Below are 19,574 nucleotides of genomic sequence, written 5' to 3'. Positions count from 1 at the left end.
ATTTGGCCAATGTCCGAACATTTGTGATGAGTTTATCCTTCGTGAATTGATAAAGGGAAGATGAAATTGATATCGAACCACCGGAAGTAACAACCGAAATTGAACCATTTCCAATTTTTAGCGAAGACGATGTAAAATGTCTTTGACAATGTCGAGGTTTATATCGAAAAGTATGCGAACTTCATTTTCATTCCAGTGATTAGCGTGTTCCAGCATTTGTAAATGCTGGCTTACTTCTCCAAAACTTGCACATATTCCCATATACCATTCACAGTAAGCAATGACTCAAATAAAGTTGAACCGCGTACATTAATCAATAGCAACCGAAGATAGAAACAATCATCGTTTTTCGGGTGGATTGTGTAAATTCGTCCTAATGCATTAGTTGATAAGACACCTGGATGTCAATCTACTGGTTGGCTTTGCTTTCTGCGTAACTATTCGACGATGCATTCCATGTACAATATCAAGGTATTTTCGGATAGAGCAATGTTCTCACAAACACATCACTGACGAAAGTTAAGAAAAAACTTGTCAATGTTAATTTTGTTGCTGGCGATGTTTCAACTGGCTGTACTGTATTCTCTGGGATGAAATACACTCTTTGGCCATTCTCCAAATTAACTGCGAGACGCACAACAGTCGGAAAACGTTCATGAATTGCAAAACGAAATATCCTACAAAGCGTTTTATTGCAGTTCACGTATCGACCGTATCGTTCAAGACCAATAATCGCCATGTTGCTTCCTTTGGTGACGTACTTACAAACGTATTTTATCGATTACACCAAACTGCAATACTCAACATTGACATGAATTTTGAATGTGAATAAGACAACAGTGGCGAATATGGTATGACCCATGTGTTGTCAACTTCGATACTCACGCCTCTAAATTGAATGCTAAATGTTCTGCCATTGTCGTCTGGTGAGCAACGCCGATAGAGTGGATATCCATCATTTCTAGTTTGTGTTTCCGAAAGAAAAGTACGTGGATACTGTTTCGTGCATTTATTGACAGACATTCAAACCGAAGTGGGGTTGTGGTGTCCGCAAGGTCCATGAACCTTATTGGTTTTCATCACTTCGTATAATACTGGATCTTTCTTTGCATCAGGAATTTCCGCATTATTGAATGATTTCATCAATTTGATCTGGTGTAACCACCTTCCACCATCCAAAGAAGAATGTGTGCGTGCGGCAAACCTCTCTTTTGCCACTCAACAGAGTACATCTAGCATCTAACAGTACCATATGTATATGCGTTGCTTAAAGATAATGTCCATTGAAACTGTTAAAAAGTCTTGCTATGACATCGTGACGATCGCTTTCTGATTGATCGCGACCGATAATGCCGCACGTATATCATCGCATCCTGGGCGTACTCGTTCATGTGGCTTGGGCTGCTAATGTTTGTTGATGCCAAAAAGAACGCCGACCGATATAAGCGCGACCTCTTCATGGCATCGTGACAAATTTCAAGCTGTATTGATCACTTTGTGTGAAAAACACATAACATTTCCAAGGAATAGTTTTCAAAAATTTTTGAAGCAAACGCCAATTTTGAAAGATTTAAATAGTTGAAAAACAAAACAAAAAAATTGAATAAAAACATTTGTATGGAAAAAATTAACTTTTTGGAATTGTTCAATTTTCCGACTTTTCCTCATGAAAGACATACAGGTTCTTTATTTCTAAACCTTTCCCAATCCACGACGAACAACCAGTTAAAATTTCATCAATGTTGGTTCAGCCGTTCTCTTAGCGTTACTAAAAAACAAACATTCAATCGTTTGTATGAGAAAAAGAAAAGGGCTCTTTTCAGGGGTTTTCCGGCAATTATTCGAATTTTTTTCTCCGCAGAAACCATCCTTGAACCTCAACGAACATTATAAAAAAAGAATCATCAAATTTGGTTCAGTCGTATGAAAGTTATGAGCGTACATACATTTTGGCGATTCGTTTTTATTTATATAGATTAGGAAATATAATACATTTTAAAAGAGTAAGTCCATATAAAAAGCAAGAAATTTGCGCAATCGAGTTCAGTGACATGGAAAACTTAGATTTATCACATTTGAATTCCGAAGAAAGCCAATTAATAAAAAATTTATTGCAAGAGTACAATGAACTATTTTTTTAAAGAAGGAGACACATTTTCTTTTACACACGAAATTAAACATACAATTATTACGACAGATGATAGATCTATATGTTCGAAAATATATAGATATCCACAAGTCCATGATTCGGAAATTCAGAAACAAATAAAGGAAATGAACATAACACTATTAGAGAAAGCAATTCAGCTTACAACAGTCCTTTGTGGGTAGTTCCCAAAAAAAGCAGATAAATCTGGAAATAAGAAATGGTGCATTGTGATTGATTACCGAAAGTTGAACGAAATTACCGGTAGTGATAAATTTCTGATGCCCAATAACGATGGTATCATGGATAAAATGGGAAGAGCCCAATATTTTTCTTCTATTGACCTTGCTAAAGGTTTTCACCAAATACTGGTGGATGAAAATGACAGAAAAAAAACTGCCTACTCCGGTAGGGCATTACGAATTCTTGAGGATGACATTTGGCCTCAAAAATGCTCCGTCGACATTCCAACGTCTCATTAATTCAGTTCTCCGAGATTTCATAAACAAAATATGCGTTGTCTATTTAGACGACATTCTCATCTTTAGTACCTCTTTGTCAGAACACATTGAAAATATGAAGATATTTCAAAAATTACAACAAGCGAAATTGAAAGAAAAAGAAACAGGCTTTCTAGGTCATTTATTAAATAAAGCCAAACCCAAATAAAGTGGAAGCCATTCAAAAATTAAAGTTACACACTTCGAAAAAACAAATAACATCTTTCTTAGGTATCACAGGCTTCTATAGGAAATTTATCAAAGACTATTCTAATATAGCTTACCCTATGGTCGCATATTTAAAAAAAGATGCAAAAATTAACGTATATAACCCAAGTTATACAACTGCCTTTGAAAAAATAAGAGACATGATTACAAATCCTCCCATTTTAAGATATCCAGTTTTTAACAAAAGATTTAACCCTTGTGTTGCCACCCGGGTACTCGGGTACCCACCGGCGTGTATTTTGTTGAATAATATTTTTTCTAAAAAGGATAGGCTAAAATCCTCTTGGATCCCCATGGTTTAACCGATTATCTAGCAAATTGTGCATTATACATAGTTAAAATTTTTTTCTTACTTCAGAAATGTTACATTTGAAAATAGAAACACGTCTCAGCCACCCGGGTACCCGGGTACCCCGACAGAAATTCGGCGCAGTTCGTGTAATACATTATGATTATAATTTTATTTTATATCTAAAAGGAGTAAATAAGTAACTGTATGATAACTATAACAAATTATGTTCATTTTTAAACATTTATTGATAAAATATACTGTACATATAAAGGGTGATTTTTTAAGAGCTTGATAACTTTTTAAAAAAAAAAAACGCATAAAATTTGCAAAATCTCATCGGTTCTTTATTTGAAACGTTAGATTGGTTCATGACATTTACTTTTTGAAGATAATTTCATTTAAATGTTGACCGCGGCTGCGTCTTAGGTGGTCCATTCGGAAAGTCCAATTTTGGGCAACTTTTTCGAGCATTTCGGCCGGAATAGCCCGAATTTCTTCGGAAATGTTGTCTTCCAAAGCTGGAATAGTTGCTGGCTTATTTCTGTAGACTTTAGACTTGACGTAGCCCCACAAAAAATAGTCTAAAGGCGTTAAATCGCATGATCTTGGTGGCCAACTTACGGGTCCATTTCTTGAGATGAATTGTTGTCCGAAGTTTTCCCTCAAAATGGCCATAGAATCGCGAGCTGTGTGGCATGTAGCGCCATCTTGTTGAAACCACATGTCAACCAAGTTCAGTTCTTCCATTTTTGGCAACAAAAAGTTTGTTAGCATCGAACGATAGCGATCGCCATTCACCGTAACGTTGCGTCCAACAGCATCTTTGAAAAAATACGGTCCAATGATTCCACCAGCGTACAAACCACACCAAACAGTGCATTTTTCGGGATGCATGGGCAGTTCTTGAACGGCTTCTGGTTGCTCTTCACCCCAAATGCGGCAATTTTGCTTATTTACGTAGCCATTCAACCAGAAATGAGCCTCATCGCTGAACAAAATTTGTCCGAAAAAAAAAAAAAAACCGAACACTGATTTTGGTAATAAAATTCAATGATTTGCAAGCGTTGCTCGTTAGTAAGTCTATTCATGATGAAATGTCAAAGCATACTGAGCATCTTTCTCTTTGACACCATGTCTGAAATCCCACGTGATCTGTCAAATACTAATGCATGAAAATCCTAACCTCAAAAAAATCACCCGTTATAATAATAATAATAATTTTATTTTGCGACATGAAGTTACAAAAAAATTAATGATTTTTTTTCTTTTTGCACAGTGAAATATAGGTAATAATTTGAACAAGTAAATTTGAGTAACTAAATTTTAAGATTAATTAAAAAATTAAGAAAAATTCAAAATTACTCATTGCAATGTAAACATTTAGAAATGTTCACCGAATGATGATCGCATACGGGCTTATCGCACTCAACGCAGGATTTCCGTGTTTTTCGTCGTTTGCGAATAAGCTGCTCCTTACAAATATAAAAAGATCCAACAACAGCTCTTCTCGCAGTGGCGTCTCAACGTTGGTCGTTTCTGGGTATCACCCAGAAATTGGCCTTTCAAAGAAACTTTTGACTGCGATTTTGGTAGAGTGGTTTCGCATTATTTGCTGGTTCGGGGCTCGCTCTTCGATCATCGGCATTGTAATTCTTCTGACAATTGTCTCTTTGTTTTGTTGCGAAGCATGCTCTTATTCTCATAGTAGATTGCATAAGCAGCTACATCTGCGATGCCGAGGATGCTGAAAAAGAAAGCCAGCGGTCATCTACACGTTCGCCGTTGGGCGGAGTACCTCGAACACATTTGACCCATGGTGTCAACGACATCTTTTGCTTGATTATAAAACAAAATCATTTCTGGTTTTTTGTAAGCTGCATCAGAGATTTCATAATAATAGTGCATCGTACTAAGAAGTATAGAGCTTTGTTTTTCTTTGGAATATATAAAAGTATATGTGAGAGTATACGAAAATATGTTTTAAATTACTATATACATTACATATACCCCATACTCATCGAAAAAAATATTTTTTTCATATTTTTCGCATTCAATTTTCGATAAAATTAAAAATCTATCGTGGTAAATAAATCGTGTATTTATTGTATTTACGTTACCTCAAAAACTGTGCTTTCGATAACTCCTCCATCCTTTTATTTATCTGCAATAAATAAATAACTACGAATATCGATATGTAATGCACACACGCTAACGAACTATCCAAACCGACTGGAGTGACTGCAGCGATACGCCTGGCTTCTTCGAGTCAACGATGGAAACTGAACTATTTATTTATTTATTATTTTTTTTTATTATATTCGTTTCACGAGATTCTCGAACGTTCCTGAAGTACAAAGCAATTCAGAGAGCGACCTGTTTCTCTAGCACTCGAATTCCACGCATTTGCCTTTCGAGAAACGAAAAATTTACGTTAGAGCAGAGCGCAGTTTAATCCTGATTTAGGACTATGAAGGTGTCTGTACATAATTTATATGGTAAATTCAAGTAGGTATACCTTTCTAATATGTCAATACATAGATCCTGATAGAATTCACTCAATTATTTTTACGTATAACGCACTTATACGCACGAATTTGCGTACGGGTACCCGGGTACCCTGGGCGGCAGACAGAGTGATTTTTTTTGGGTGGCAACACAAGGGTTAAACTAATAACTGATGCTAGTAACTTTGCTATTGGCACAGTTCTCACTCAAGATGAGCATCTAACTTCATATGCTTCGAGAACACTAAACACTCACGAAAAAAATACTCAACTATAGAAAAAGAGTTGTTAGCGATAGTGTGGGCAGTAAAATATTATAGACCTTATTTGTACGGAAGGGAGTTCGATCTTAAAACAGATCATCAAACGCTTAAGTGGTTGCAGAAAAAAAATGTGGACGGTTAAACAAATGTTAAAAATTAAAGATTTGAACGCTGGAGAGCAGCAAAATCAAACAATTTCTATGGAAGTCCAAACCAACCATTCTCAGGAAGAAACTTCTTATAATCAATTTAAAACTCTCGATACCGTTGTAAATCGTTTCAAACAGCAGCTAATTTTGGTTGAATCAAAGGAATACGAAGTAGTAAATATTTTAAAAAATAAACCCGTTTTTATTGACAAAGGAGATATCAATAGCCTTAACACAGTCGATTCTAACTTACATAATTCTCTAACAGAATTAAATCAGCAAATAAAAATTAACAGTCACTTTAACTCAACAATACAGCTTATTAAAGAAACAATAAACCAGAATCAGAAGAATGTTCTTTATCAGAAAGGAGGATTGCATAAAACTATATAAGATGTTTTAATACAAAGTACCTATTTAGAAAAATTACTTATTTTAAATTCAATTAAAAATCAAATTGAGCATATTCAAACATATATAACTACAGCACAAAATGGCATAAAAGTTAATGGTTGCCACCAGATGATTAACAACACGCTGGTTTGAATGGTGAAGTTGAACTCGAATTTCTTTATTAAACCCATTTCTTTTATACAGAATTTTCTTATTTACTATAAATTTACATATGTACGAATTCTTACTTACTAGTACTTATTTCTATATACTCTATAATGATAAGTAAGCAATAATTATAGCGAAACAGCAAACCTCAGTTTGGTCAAGAAACGGCTTACATTACGGCGGCACGGCTTCCGCTCTGGTTTAGTGCCGACGAAATGTGCTGTTGTTGTAATTTTTGGAAATTAACTTTATTGAGCAATGATATTGTATATTTACAGAATATTGCTGAATTGAGTAATATCAGTATATTTTGCTGGCTACGACAACTTTGTTGTTGTACATTTTGTTAGCTATGGTAGCTGTGATAACTCCCCCCAGCATCATAACTCCCTTAAGCATCAGCGTCTCGCAGATTAAGAATTATTGGCTATCTGTGAAATGCAATGGGTTTTGTTTAGTTTTTTAAGTTGGTTTCTCTTGCATATAGTAGTATCATCTACTTCAATGCAATTTCCAAGTATGCCATATTTGTCGTTTTGGCATATGAAAAGATTGGTGAATTGAGTATACTTCGTTTAAGGTGTTTTACAGTCGAACGTATGATAATATTATTGTAAAGGGTATCTTCGGTTTTTGCAAGTGAAATTACATATAAAAGAAGTGAGTCTTTTATAATCATAGAAGGTTCTGCATATTTGAGTGCTTGCAGTTCATTTTTAAAAGGTAATGTCTCAGCTTGAGAGAGAATATTTGCGATATCTTCTTTATTTAGAATTTGAGAATGAACGATTCCTTTTTTTGCTAATTGGGTTGCCATTATAATTTCTGCAATTTCGTCTTTTACGATACCCAACCTATTATATTATGTTTGTGCGAATAATTCCTTGTTATTCTTACTTATTTCATCCACAATCATGTTATAATTATCTAATATTTTATTATTTCTCTTGATAAGGTATTGGTTTGTGGTGTACTGTATGTTACTGTTTTCAGTCAGTTTATGTGTTGTGGAAAGTATTTGGTCCCAGTCAGTGGCATCGGGATTTCCCAGAGCCTATCCAATTGATTGATCTCTTTTGAATAGTTGCATTTTTTGTTCGCAGTTGGCTTAATAAGCTATTTATGTATCTGGGTCGATGTTTTAGTTGTGGAAATAAAATATTTGTTTTACTAATTTCGTGGTATATAGTAAGTCTGACGTCGTTGGTAATTTTTTCGTAGTCGTCCAAGTCGATAGTGTGGATAATTTTATACGTCCCTTTTGTAATCTTTCCTAGTCTTTGTTTGATCATCACGACCGGGCTGTCATATTCGTAGGTGTTCACTGTTGCAGTTGTCCAGTAAAGTAAGAGTCTAAAGAGTAAATGTCAGTTAGTTTTTTAAATGTGATTTATGAATCTTTCTGTTATCTTTAGTAGTTATTGTGACGGTATTGTCTTTAGCGACAGTTTCTTTTCGTTTCGTTTTCCCTTTAATTTGTTTGTTCTTTTTAAATATAGTATCACCAGGTTCGTAATTCCTTATTTTTGACCTATTTTTGATGTGATAATTTAATGAATTTTTTGGTTTCTGGCTATTTCATTTCGAAGGTCAGAATTAACTATTTCCTTAAAGTTTGTTAAATCTTGGTAGTTGATTCTCTGTGTTCTTCCAAAGAAAATATCAGCTGGTTTCTTTTTCGTAACTGAATGTATCGTGTTATTATATCTGTCAACGGCAATGTTGACAATTTCTTTAATAGAGTAATTAGGATATTCCACTTGGAGACGTCTGATTATTTCAATAATAGTGGAATGCACACGTTCTATTGCACCATTGACTTCGCTTTTCTGAGGTGGTGCTAGATAGATTTCAATTCCTAACCCTTCTAAATAGTTCAGAGTTATTGGGCTTATAAAGCTGCCTTCATTGTCCATGACCAAAGTCTTTGGTACAGTGAAACAATCCCTGATACGCAGTACTGATTTATTTTTTATCCTGAAAAATTTTACAAATTTAGTAAATTTGTCAACGCACGAGATGTATTTTTCGCCGGACATTTCTATAATGTCAATATGCAGTATTTCTGTTGGATACGAAGGTATTGGTATTGCCTGTAACTTGGGTTTTTGTGGATGCCGGTCGTACTTATTACATCCGCAAATTTCACATGATTTAGTATATTTTTTAATAAGTTTAGTCATTTGTGGAAAATAGTATTTTTCCAATATCTGGTCTTTATTTTCTTTACCATTGCGATGGGCTCTTTTGTGTTCTTGTTCTATTAATTTAAATTTGACATCTTCGTCTGCGATATCGGTAACTACTTTCTGTGTTATCCTGATACGAAATTGTGAGAATTTTTCTTGATATATTTGTTGTAGTAATGAAATGTATTTCTCTTGGATGTTAATTCCATTGATTATGTTTGAGTTTAGAACGCTTTTCAAGATTTTACTTAGGTTTTCTTTATCGTAAACTTCACATTTAATGAGGTGTCTGTGGAAGCTTGGATAAGGTTCTTCGTGTCTAATTTCCTCCTTTCCTTCAGTAAATAAAACTTGGTTTTTAAATACGTTAATTGGAGCTTTACAGTGAGGAATGAGCTTTGAGCTATCCTCTTCTGCGCTATGTTGTGTATTTTCATCTGTGGATGTTAGCGTATTAACTTCTATTGGCAGCCGTGATAACGCATCGGCGACTACGTTTGTTTTTCCTGGTTTGTAAATTAGTTTATAATTATATTCTTCTATCCTTGTATTCCACCTTTTTAACTTGGCATTGTTATTACTGTTGCTTAGTGCAAACGTCAGTGGCTGGTGATCAGTAGGAATTTTTATTTCTTTAGCTCCATACAGGTAAGTTTTTAATTTGTCGAGGGACCATACTATGGCGAGCATTTCTTTCTCTATTGTCGAGTAATTCTCTTCGGTTTTGTTGAGTGATCTAGAGATGTAAGTTATAGGTCTGTCTTGACCGATTATCTCTAGTGAAAGGACTGCTCCCATTGCAGTATTGGAAGGATCTGTCGTCAGAATAAAGGGTTTGTTGAAGTCTGGGAATACCAGAATTTCAGAAGATGTAAGCAAATATTTTATGTCATTAAATGATTTCAAGCCTTCCTCTGTTAGTGAAATTTGTATCCGTTTGGATTGACTTGCTTTTATTTGAGCATTTTCACCTCTAGTTAAATTGGTAAGTGGCTTGACAATTTTTGCAAAGTCTTTTATAAATCTCCTATAATACGATGCTAAACCCAGGAAACCTTTTAATTCCCTCAAGTTAGCAGGTGCGGGAATTTTTTTAATAGCGGATACTTTGTCAGGATCTGGCAAAATACCTTCGCCGGTAACGATATGACCTAGAAAATTTACTTCTGTTCTAAAAAATTTGGATTTTTCCAGATTGACTTTTAAATTTGATTTGTGCAAAAGCATGAACACATCTTCAATATTTCGTAAGTGTTCCTCTTTATTTTTTCCCATTATTATAATGTCATCGATACAAACGTAGCAGGCTTTTCCTATAAGCGTTTTGAGAACATCATTGATCATTCTCTGAAAAATGGAAGGGGCATTTTTAAGACCGAATGGCAACCTAGTAAATTCATATTTACCATTGGCTGTAGAAAAAGCTATCTTTTCTATGTCCTTTTCCTTCATCCTGATTTGGTGGAATCCGGATGTAAGGTTGAGTGTAGTAAAATACTTACATTCGCCTAAGCTAGCGAGAGTGTTGTTTATATCAGGTATTGGATAGGAATCAGGTATAGTTATTGCGTTTAGTCGTTTAAAATCAACAACTACTCTATACTTTTTTCTCAATCCACAATGGGGAGTTATATGGACTCTTTGAAGGCCTTATTACAACATTGTTTAGAAGTTCTTTTACTTGTGTTTCTACTTCGCCCCGTAGGTTGGTTGGGTAAGGATATGATTTTGTATATATCGGTTCTTCACTTGTTGTTTTAATTTCTGCTAATACAGTTGTGTCGATTGTCCCACTGTCGGAGACTGGTCCGAAAAGTTCCGAATATTTATTTATCATTTCCTTAACGTCATGTTCATAGGGGTTTTATTGAATATTATTTATTTGTTTAGAGATATTTTGTTTTAGTGGCAGTACCACATCCTTGAGGGTTATTGTATCATTTTTCCTATTTATGATTGCTCCCAATTCTTTGAGGGTATCATCGCCAATGATGCCATCATAGGATTTTAAATTGGGTAATGTAAAGAAATCAAAATTATTTGTAATACCTATACTTCCGAAGAATGGTCCACGTAGTTAATGGGTTATATTTACTTGACCTGTGGCTGAGTGAACCGTAAAAGGACACTCAAATTTCATTGAATTTTTTTAAAGTTTTTTGGAGGCAAAGTTTTTATTAGCTCCCGTATCTACAAGGAACTTCGCGATATCCCCGTTCTTTAAAGTTAGTTCTAAATAGGGTAGGGTAGACAGGAGTTTTTGGGATTTCCTTGGGATATTTGAAGAATAATTGGATGACCTTACTATAGGCGTATTGTTCGGTCGATTCATATAGTTTATTCTTCGTGAGTGTATTGAAGTATCCACCTCCATAGGGATTGGTGGTTTAGGATTGGTTGGTCTGGGTGGTGGCGGTGCTTGATTTTGCATGTTTTTATTATAGATTAAAATTTTTTCGGCAGGGTTTAATACCCTTGGTACAAATATTGGTTTGGATTCATTTGATGTTTTTGCATTTGATTAGAGCTACCTCCATTTTTTGTATATATTGAATAGTTTCTTAAGTTAATGTTTTGAATTTCAAGGCAGGAAGCGTATGCTTCGGGTAGGTTGCTGGGGCGTTGAATGACTAGCATTCTAGACAATTCGCCGTTTAGCCTTCTGATAAATATATCAAGGGCTCGATTCCTCTAGGTTTCCAGTAGAACATTATTTGTTTCTCTTGATAATCATGACTCTTTATTTTGTTTATTATCAGCGATAGTTGGTGATTTACTCTTGCGTAGAATTGCTGCTGAAGTGTTTTTGGGATAAGGTTCCTAGTTCGTGTTCTAGAGTCCTAAGGTCGCGTTTGTCTGCATAGTGTAGTGACAAACAATTTTTGATTGTTCCCCAATCATCATTGAATATGTTGTATGAGATTAAGGCCGTATCTGCAGGGCTTTTAATTTTCTGCCAAATATGTCGTAGGATGGCTCCATACAGTGGCTTTGTTCTGACTACTTCGTAGTCCTGCAAAACAGATTCGACGTTGTGGATCCAGGATATGAATTGGATCGGATCTCCTTCGAATGTTGGGAGGTTCTTCACGCTGTCAGGTAATCTACTAATTTCTATTAAGTCTGACTCAGTTAAGTGAATATGGTTATTTGAAATAGAACTTTCGTTATGGGGACTAATTCTACTTTCTAACTGATTTATCCTACTGCTCAATATTTTTGTTTGTTCTATTTGTGCATTAACAGCACCTGTTAGGTGTGTAATAGCTTCTTGAATTTGCTCCATTACTGTGATTTACAATTTCGGCTATTTATTGCTTTAACAATATCGTACTTTATATTTTATCTATCGGGTATAAATTTTATTTGCTTATCAAGATTTTTAATATTTTTTATATTTATATCGGGTAGTTATTGTTATACTTAAAATTTATTTGACCGATATTTATTGCTATGCAATATTTTTAATATATCGGGTAGTTATAATTTTTATGTAAGCTTAATATTAACTTACAGGAGTATCAGCATCAACTTTGTCATTCTCTTTGGACGGTCCACTTAGTCCTGTTTGAAGCGTTACTCCTCTACTGGGGGGTTGATGACGTCACTCCAGGCGTTGATTTGGCGGCTTCTTGTTTCAGTTGCCCACTTTATAAGTATTTTTAATTTGATTTGTCAAACACTTAGCTTTATTGTTTAACAAATCTTAAGATATGTCACGACACTTGACGCGCTTTTTGTTTTTGCGGCGTTTTTTGCGTACACTTGTAATTTAAATTTCCGAACAAGGTTTTAAATACTGTTTTTAATGACTTATGTCAAACTCGACTGCACTTTCTATAAAAATTAAATTCCGTCGTTTATCCTTCTGAATAATGATATTTGTGCGTACGGATTCACTTTAATACTTTTGGTGTAGGCAACTTCAAGTTTTTTAAAGTTCTCGGGCGCCAGTTAATGGTTGCCACCAGATGATTAACAACACGCTGGTTTGAATGGTGAAGTTGAACTCGAATTTCTTTATTAAACCCATTTATTTTATACAGAATTTGCTTATTAACTATAAACATACATATGTACGAATTCTTACTTACTAGTACTTATTTCTATATCTTAATATATAAAAATCACGTGTCACGTTGTTTCATTTCGTTTGACTCCTAAACTACTGAACCGATTTTAATGAAATTTTTAATACTGCGTGCAGTTTGGTCCAACTTGAAAGATAGGATAGTTTATAACTCTCCTTATGGTCGCATTATTTATTTATTGCAAATTATTTGTTTATTATTAGCAAAGAGCTATCCACCAGTTGGTGGCGCTAACAGCGGTATTGAGTAAGTGCGGTATGTTACAGTAGATGGCGCTACATTTCTAGCAGCTGGCGGTGTTTTATCAATTTCAACAGTAAATTTTCATGGATTTAGGCTGTCATAACAAAAGCTGCTACTTACTAAAAACATTAAATGAAAATGCGTTGTTTGAAGTTTATATTATTTGTGGTAAAGTTATACGAGTCTATGACTTCCAAAAAAAATAAAAATTGGGCGGGGCGAAGTTCGCCGGGTCAGCTAGTCTATATATATAAAAATGAAATGGTGTATAGTTGTAACGCTAAAACTCGAAAACGGCTGAACCAAATGAAATACTTCCTTTGGGGGATTTGTTTCAGAACAAAATATTAAGGAGCGTGGCACCTCCCATACAAATTGAATTTTTCAAATCGAATATCTTTAAAAGTGTTTAAGGTAGGAACATGAAAAGTGGTACAGAGCTACAGGATAACAACACCATTCTCACCTATAAAACCGGGGGCTATCGAATAAGGGGGCATGGTACCTTTCATACAAACTAAATTTTTTAAGCAGAATATCTGTGAAAGGGTTCATGGTAGGGACCTGAAAATTGGTATAGACCTATATAGTATCAAAAGCCTTCTTACACATAAAAGAAGGGGTAATCGGAAAAGGGGGCGTGGCACCCCCCATACAAACTGAATTTTACAAGGTGAATATCTTCAAAAGTGTTTAAGGTAGGAACATGAAAATTGGTATAGAGCTATAGGAAACAACACCATTCTCACCCATAAAACTTGGCGTTATCGAAAAAGGGGGCGTGGTACCTCCAATACAATGTTTAATTATTTTGGTTGTTAATCCACCATATATTTATCTCATTTTACACCTAGCACGACATTTTGGTTGTTTCTTGCTATTTTTGTTTATTTATCGGTGACAGTAGCGGTTATATCGTAATTTTGGTTGTGTTACGTGCTATTTTTGGTTTATGGAAATGGCAGTTTTATGAAACAAACACAAATTAAATTAAACGTCAATTTTGCTTTGCAATCGAACACGCAAAATTTAGAGGGCAATAAAAATGCGCCTTGCTTTACTGATATATTGATCTTTAAAAAGTGAGTTATTTAGTGAAAGTGATTTAGCGTGTTGGCGAATACCGATTTATGTACATTGGAATTTATCATTCAATTGATCTGCTTCCTTAGTTTAATTCATTCATTTTTGGAGTTTTCAAAGGTAAGTTATTGGTCCGTAAAACCTTATACGAACTTTATGCAAATGAATGATCATTTCCAATTAGATATTTGTTACGATGCCAAGAATCAGTACGTATGGTAACACTTCTCGGAGTTCCCAGGCCGCAAGGAGAACACGAAATAGCAGAGTACGTCAAAGGGAAAGTGTTATTGAGAGGGTATCACCACGAAATAGACTGCTGGAGAATAGCACGCACCAGTTAGAAGATGTCAACCAAACATACAATCAGCAAGAACGATTGAGAAGAAGGGAAGTTCACAATCAGCAACAACGATCGAGAAGAAGGGAAGTTCGTGCTCGCCAAAGTGATGAAGTAAGATCACAACATGCGATTATTCGACGACAACAGCGGCAACATCTTTCTTTTCTGAACATTGAACGGGCAAGTTTTCGATATGATCCAAACATTCAATATAGCGCATCTGTTCAAATCGGTCAGATGTCAGTAGTTTGTCAATATTGCAATGCAGTCAAATTTAAAAATGAACCGCCAGGGTTATGTTGCGCCGGGGGAAAGGTTAGGTTGCCAGAATTGCTTCCACCACCACAGCCATTGTTCCAGCTGCTTTACGGTGAATCTCCTCACTCGAGCCATTTCTTAAACCACACTAAAATGTACAACGATTGTTTTCACTTGACGTCGTTTGGCGATGAGATTGTAAATGAACAAAACTACAATCCAAAGTTTAAGGTATTTTTGCCAAACAATATTCGACAGAAACTACAGAGCTTTCCTCCAATTGTACAGGTTCATGGGCAAATTTTTCATCTCGCTGGATCGCTGTTGCCGCATCCAGATCAAGAACACAAATATCTCCAAATTTACTTTCTGGGAGATTAACATGATGAAGTAAATCGGCGTTGTGCTATCTTCAATACAACGAAAAGAGAAATAATCGAACAATTGCAGCAAATGTTACACGAACACAATGGCCTCATTAAACTGTTTACGATTTCGTTGAAACGTATGCCAACAGATGATCATAGTATAATCATACAAGCGGACAAAAGACCAACACATGAAAGACAATATACAGTTAGCGAAATATCAGTTGTTGTTGTTGGAGAAAATTTGCAGTCGCGTGATATTGTTATCAAACGTAGAAATCAAAACAGATAAGTGAGACACATCGGTCTTACGACGCAATGCAATATCCGCTCATGTTCTGCCGTGGAGAAGACGGATATCACTTAGGATATAAGATGATAAATCCGGTGAATGGTTAGTAAAAAAATGTTTGTTTGCTACTTCATATAAGTAGTTTAAGCTTTTAGGTGTTGAGGCAAATAAAAAAGTCAGTTCAATGAAGTTTTACGCATATCGAATGATGATTCGCCTAAACTATGACAACCACTTACTGAGATATGGACGGTTATTTCAACAGTATGCAGTTGACATGTACGTTAAAGTTGAGACAGAACGACTTATTTATATGCGATACAATCAGTCGAAGTTGCGATCTGAAGAGTATATTCACTTAAGAGATGCAATGAATGGTGATGCGGATATTGCAGATATTGGTCGACTCTATATTTTGCCATCGACATACATTGGCAGTCCTAGACACATGCATGAGTACTCCCAGGATACGATGACTTACGTGCGCAATTATGGACGGCCGTATTTGTCTGTTACATTTACTTGCAATCCAAAATGGCCAGACATTACGAATCTATTGCATCCCGGTCAATCACCAAGCGATCGCCACGACGTTTGCCCCACGCACACATTCTTCTTTGGATGGTGGAGAAAATTACACCTGACCAAATTGATGACATCATTTCCGCCGAAATTCCTGATGTTGAAATAGATCCAGAGTTGCACGAAGTGGTGATGGCCAATATGGTTCATGGGCCATGCGGAGAACACGATCCATCTTCGGTTTGTATGTCGGACAGTAAATGCAAAAAACGCTGTCCCCGTGCTTTTATTTCGGAAACTTAAACTGGAAACGACGGATACCCTCTCTATCGGCGTCGCTCACCCGCTGACAATGGCAGAACATTCATCACTCAATTGAAAGGAAAGAATTTCGTGGTTGATAACACATGGATCGTTCCATATTCGCCAATTTTGTCTAAGGCATTCAAAACACATATAAATGTTGAGTATTGCAGTTCAATAAAATCAATTAAGTATGTTTGCAAATATGTCACCAAAGGAAGCGATATGGCGGTTATTGGCGTTGAACGAGATGAAATTAGCAAATTTCAAATGGGCAGATATGTGAACTGCAATGAAGCAATCTGGAGAATATTTTCAATTGCAATTCATGAACGCCATCCTACTGTTGTGCATCTGACAGCTCATTTGGAGAATGGCCAGCGAGTTTATTTCAACGCAGAGAACATAGTACAGCGAACGGAAATACCACCAGCAACCACTTTAACAAGTTTCTTTGCAACTTGCGCCAGTGATCCGTTCGCGAGAACATTGCTTTACTCGGAGATGCCTCGGTATTTTACATGGAATGCATCGTCGAAGAAATGGTTTCGCAGGAAGAACGGCCATCCGGTAGATGGTTATCCAGGTGTTTTTTCAACTGATGCATTGGGACGAATTTACACAATCCATCCAAAGAACGATGATTGCTTTTACCAATGTTTGCTTTTGATTAATGAATGACAACTTCATTTGAATCATTGAGGACTGTAGATGGTACCATTTGTGAAACATTTCGAGAAGCATGTCAACAATTGCAATTGCTTGAACACGGCAGTCACTGGAATCAAACGCTAGCGGATGCAATAGCTTTTTCACCAGCCACTGCAGTTCGTACACTTTTCGCTATTATAATTTCGACATGTCAGCGTTCAAACCCGCGTCTATTATGGGATACGTACAAAGATGACATGGCAGAAGATATTTTGCATCGCCTGCGATTAGCGACGAGAAATGTCGACTTACAAATGAACGCTGACATCTACAATGAAGCATTAGTCCTTATTGAAGATTTATGTTTACTTATGAGTGGAAAACTATGGATTGAAGTTCATATGCCGGCACCAAGTCGTCAAACAAGGGATTTAGTGAGTCGCGAATTGGAACGCGAGCGTGCTTACGATATAACTCACTTGCAACAACAAGTACAAACAAATGTTCCACTGTTGAATGAACAGCAAAGCAGTGCGTACAATCAGCTAATAAATGCTGTAGATAGTGGAAACGGTGGCATATTTTTCCTCGATGCGCCCGGCGGGGCTAGCAAAACGTTCCTATTGTCTTTAATACTAGCAGCAATACGTGGTCAAGGTGGTATTGCATTAGCTCTTGCATCTACTGGGATTGCTGCAACACTGTTAGAAGGTGGAAGAACGGCACATTCAGCATTAAAGCTTCCATTAAACTTGCAAATACACGAAAGTCCTGTTTTCAATATTTCAAAGCAATTAGCAATGGCACAAGTTTTAAAAAAATGTAAGTTAATCATATGGGATGAAAGCACAATGGCCCACAAACGATCATTAGAAGCACTCGACCGAACACTGAGAGATTTGCGCAACAATAATCGTTGCTTTGGAGGAGTGATGATATTGCTGTCGGGCGACTTTAGACAAACACTTCCCGTAATTCCAAAATCAACAGCGGCGGATGAGCTAAACGCATGTCTGAAGTCATCGCATTTGTGGAGGTTTGTTAAAACCATTTCATTGACCATGAATATGCGAGATTTGCTGCAAAACGATAGAACTGCGGAGGTTTTTTCAAAAGAGCTGTTGCGAATCGGAAATGGACAAGTTCCGATAGATCCTTGCAGTGGATTAATATCGATTCCAACTACGATTTGCCAATTCACACCTAATAAATACGAACTAATCAGTAGTGTATATCCAAATATTGCTCAAAATTATGGTAACTTCGATTGGTTAAGCACGCGCGCAATTTTAGCAGCAAAAAATATGGATGTCAACGACTTGAATTGGACGATTCAAAATCAAATTCCGGGAGATCTGCGGTCATATAAATCAATCGATCGCGTTGAAAATGAAGACGAGGTAGTAAATTACCCAGTGGAGTTCTTAAACTCTTTGATGCCGCCTGGAATGCCGCCTCATAATTTGCGTCTCAAAGTTGGGTCTGTAGTTATTATGCTACGGAATCTTCATGCTCCCAAACTGTGCAATGGTACTCGACTGATTGTGACCAAGCTAATGGACAATTTAATAGTGGCAAGCATTTTGAAAGGCCCGTTTAAGGGAGAGGAATGCTTACTTCCCCGAATTCCATTAACTTCAACAGATTTGCCCTTCCAATTCAGACGTTCGCAGTTCCCAGTGAAACTTGCATTTGCGATGACAATAAACAAGTCACAAGGGCAGTCGCTGGAAGTATGCGGCATAAATTTAGAAATGTCTTGCTTTTCACATGGCCAGCTCTATGTGGCGTGTTCCCGTGTTGAAAAACCTTCCTCACTGTTTATTTACGCCGCGGAACAGAAAACCTAAACTAAATATGTACTAAAATTATATATTTTCGAGACTCGATTAAAACTAATAGAATTATATGAGAATAGTACAAACTTAATTTTATTAAATTGTCAACAAATCCTGGACGCGATGTGTCAGCATTATTGAAAAGAGTAGCATTTTTCAAGCAATTAAATTCAAAAGGCATTCATGTGCCCGCGAAAAAAAAGTTTATCAGGCAGTTTCTGACAATTCACTTCCGAGTAAAATTTGTAAAAATTTTGTCAAATTAGGTACAAAAGGTATTTTCCACAAAATTTCACTCGGAAGTAAATTGCAGAACCTGCCTGTATATCATGTTTTTTTATTTAAATTTTTTATCAAAAACAGTTCAAAAAACTCAGCAATAATTTTTTCTTCACTATTCTTCAATATTGGGAATTTGTCAAAGACAAAAAAGGCGGTATTTAAAGTACATATACACAATGAAATTAGGAAAAATCGTTCATATTCTATTAAAACCAATACTGGTGTAATTTTTGAAATGAAAAAAAAAAATATCTATTTTGGGCAGAACGAAGTTTGCCGGGTCAGCTAGTACTCTATAATGATAAGTAAGCAATAATTATAGCGAAACAGCAAACCTCAGTTTGGTCAAGAAACGGCTTACAGTACGGCGGCACGGCTTCCGCTCTGGTTTAGTGCCGACGAAATGTGCTGTTGTTGTAATTTTTGGAAATTAACTTTATTGAGCAATGATATTGTATATTTACAGAA

General features: G+C 36.0%; 1 protein-coding gene across 1 annotated transcript; it reads left to right on the top strand.

Annotated features, from left to right (window-relative positions):
* The first annotated feature begins 17,012 nt into the window (after positions 1-17,012).
* LOC125779735 (ATP-dependent DNA helicase PIF1-like) lies at positions 17,013-18,836 on the top strand. The gene has a single exon (XM_049461007.1). It carries the CDS (start codon positions 17,013-17,015, stop codon positions 18,834-18,836), a length of 1,824 nt encoding a protein of 607 aa, XP_049316964.1.
* Positions 18,837-19,574: the final 738 nt, after the last annotated feature.

Source organism: Bactrocera dorsalis, chromosome 6, assembly GCF_023373825.1.
Source record: "Bactrocera dorsalis isolate Fly_Bdor chromosome 6, ASM2337382v1, whole genome shotgun sequence".
Lineage (NCBI taxonomy): Eukaryota > Metazoa > Arthropoda > Insecta > Diptera > Tephritidae > Bactrocera > Bactrocera dorsalis.
Note: the sequence above shows the minus strand (reverse complement) of the source record. Positions and strands in the feature narration are given on the sequence as shown.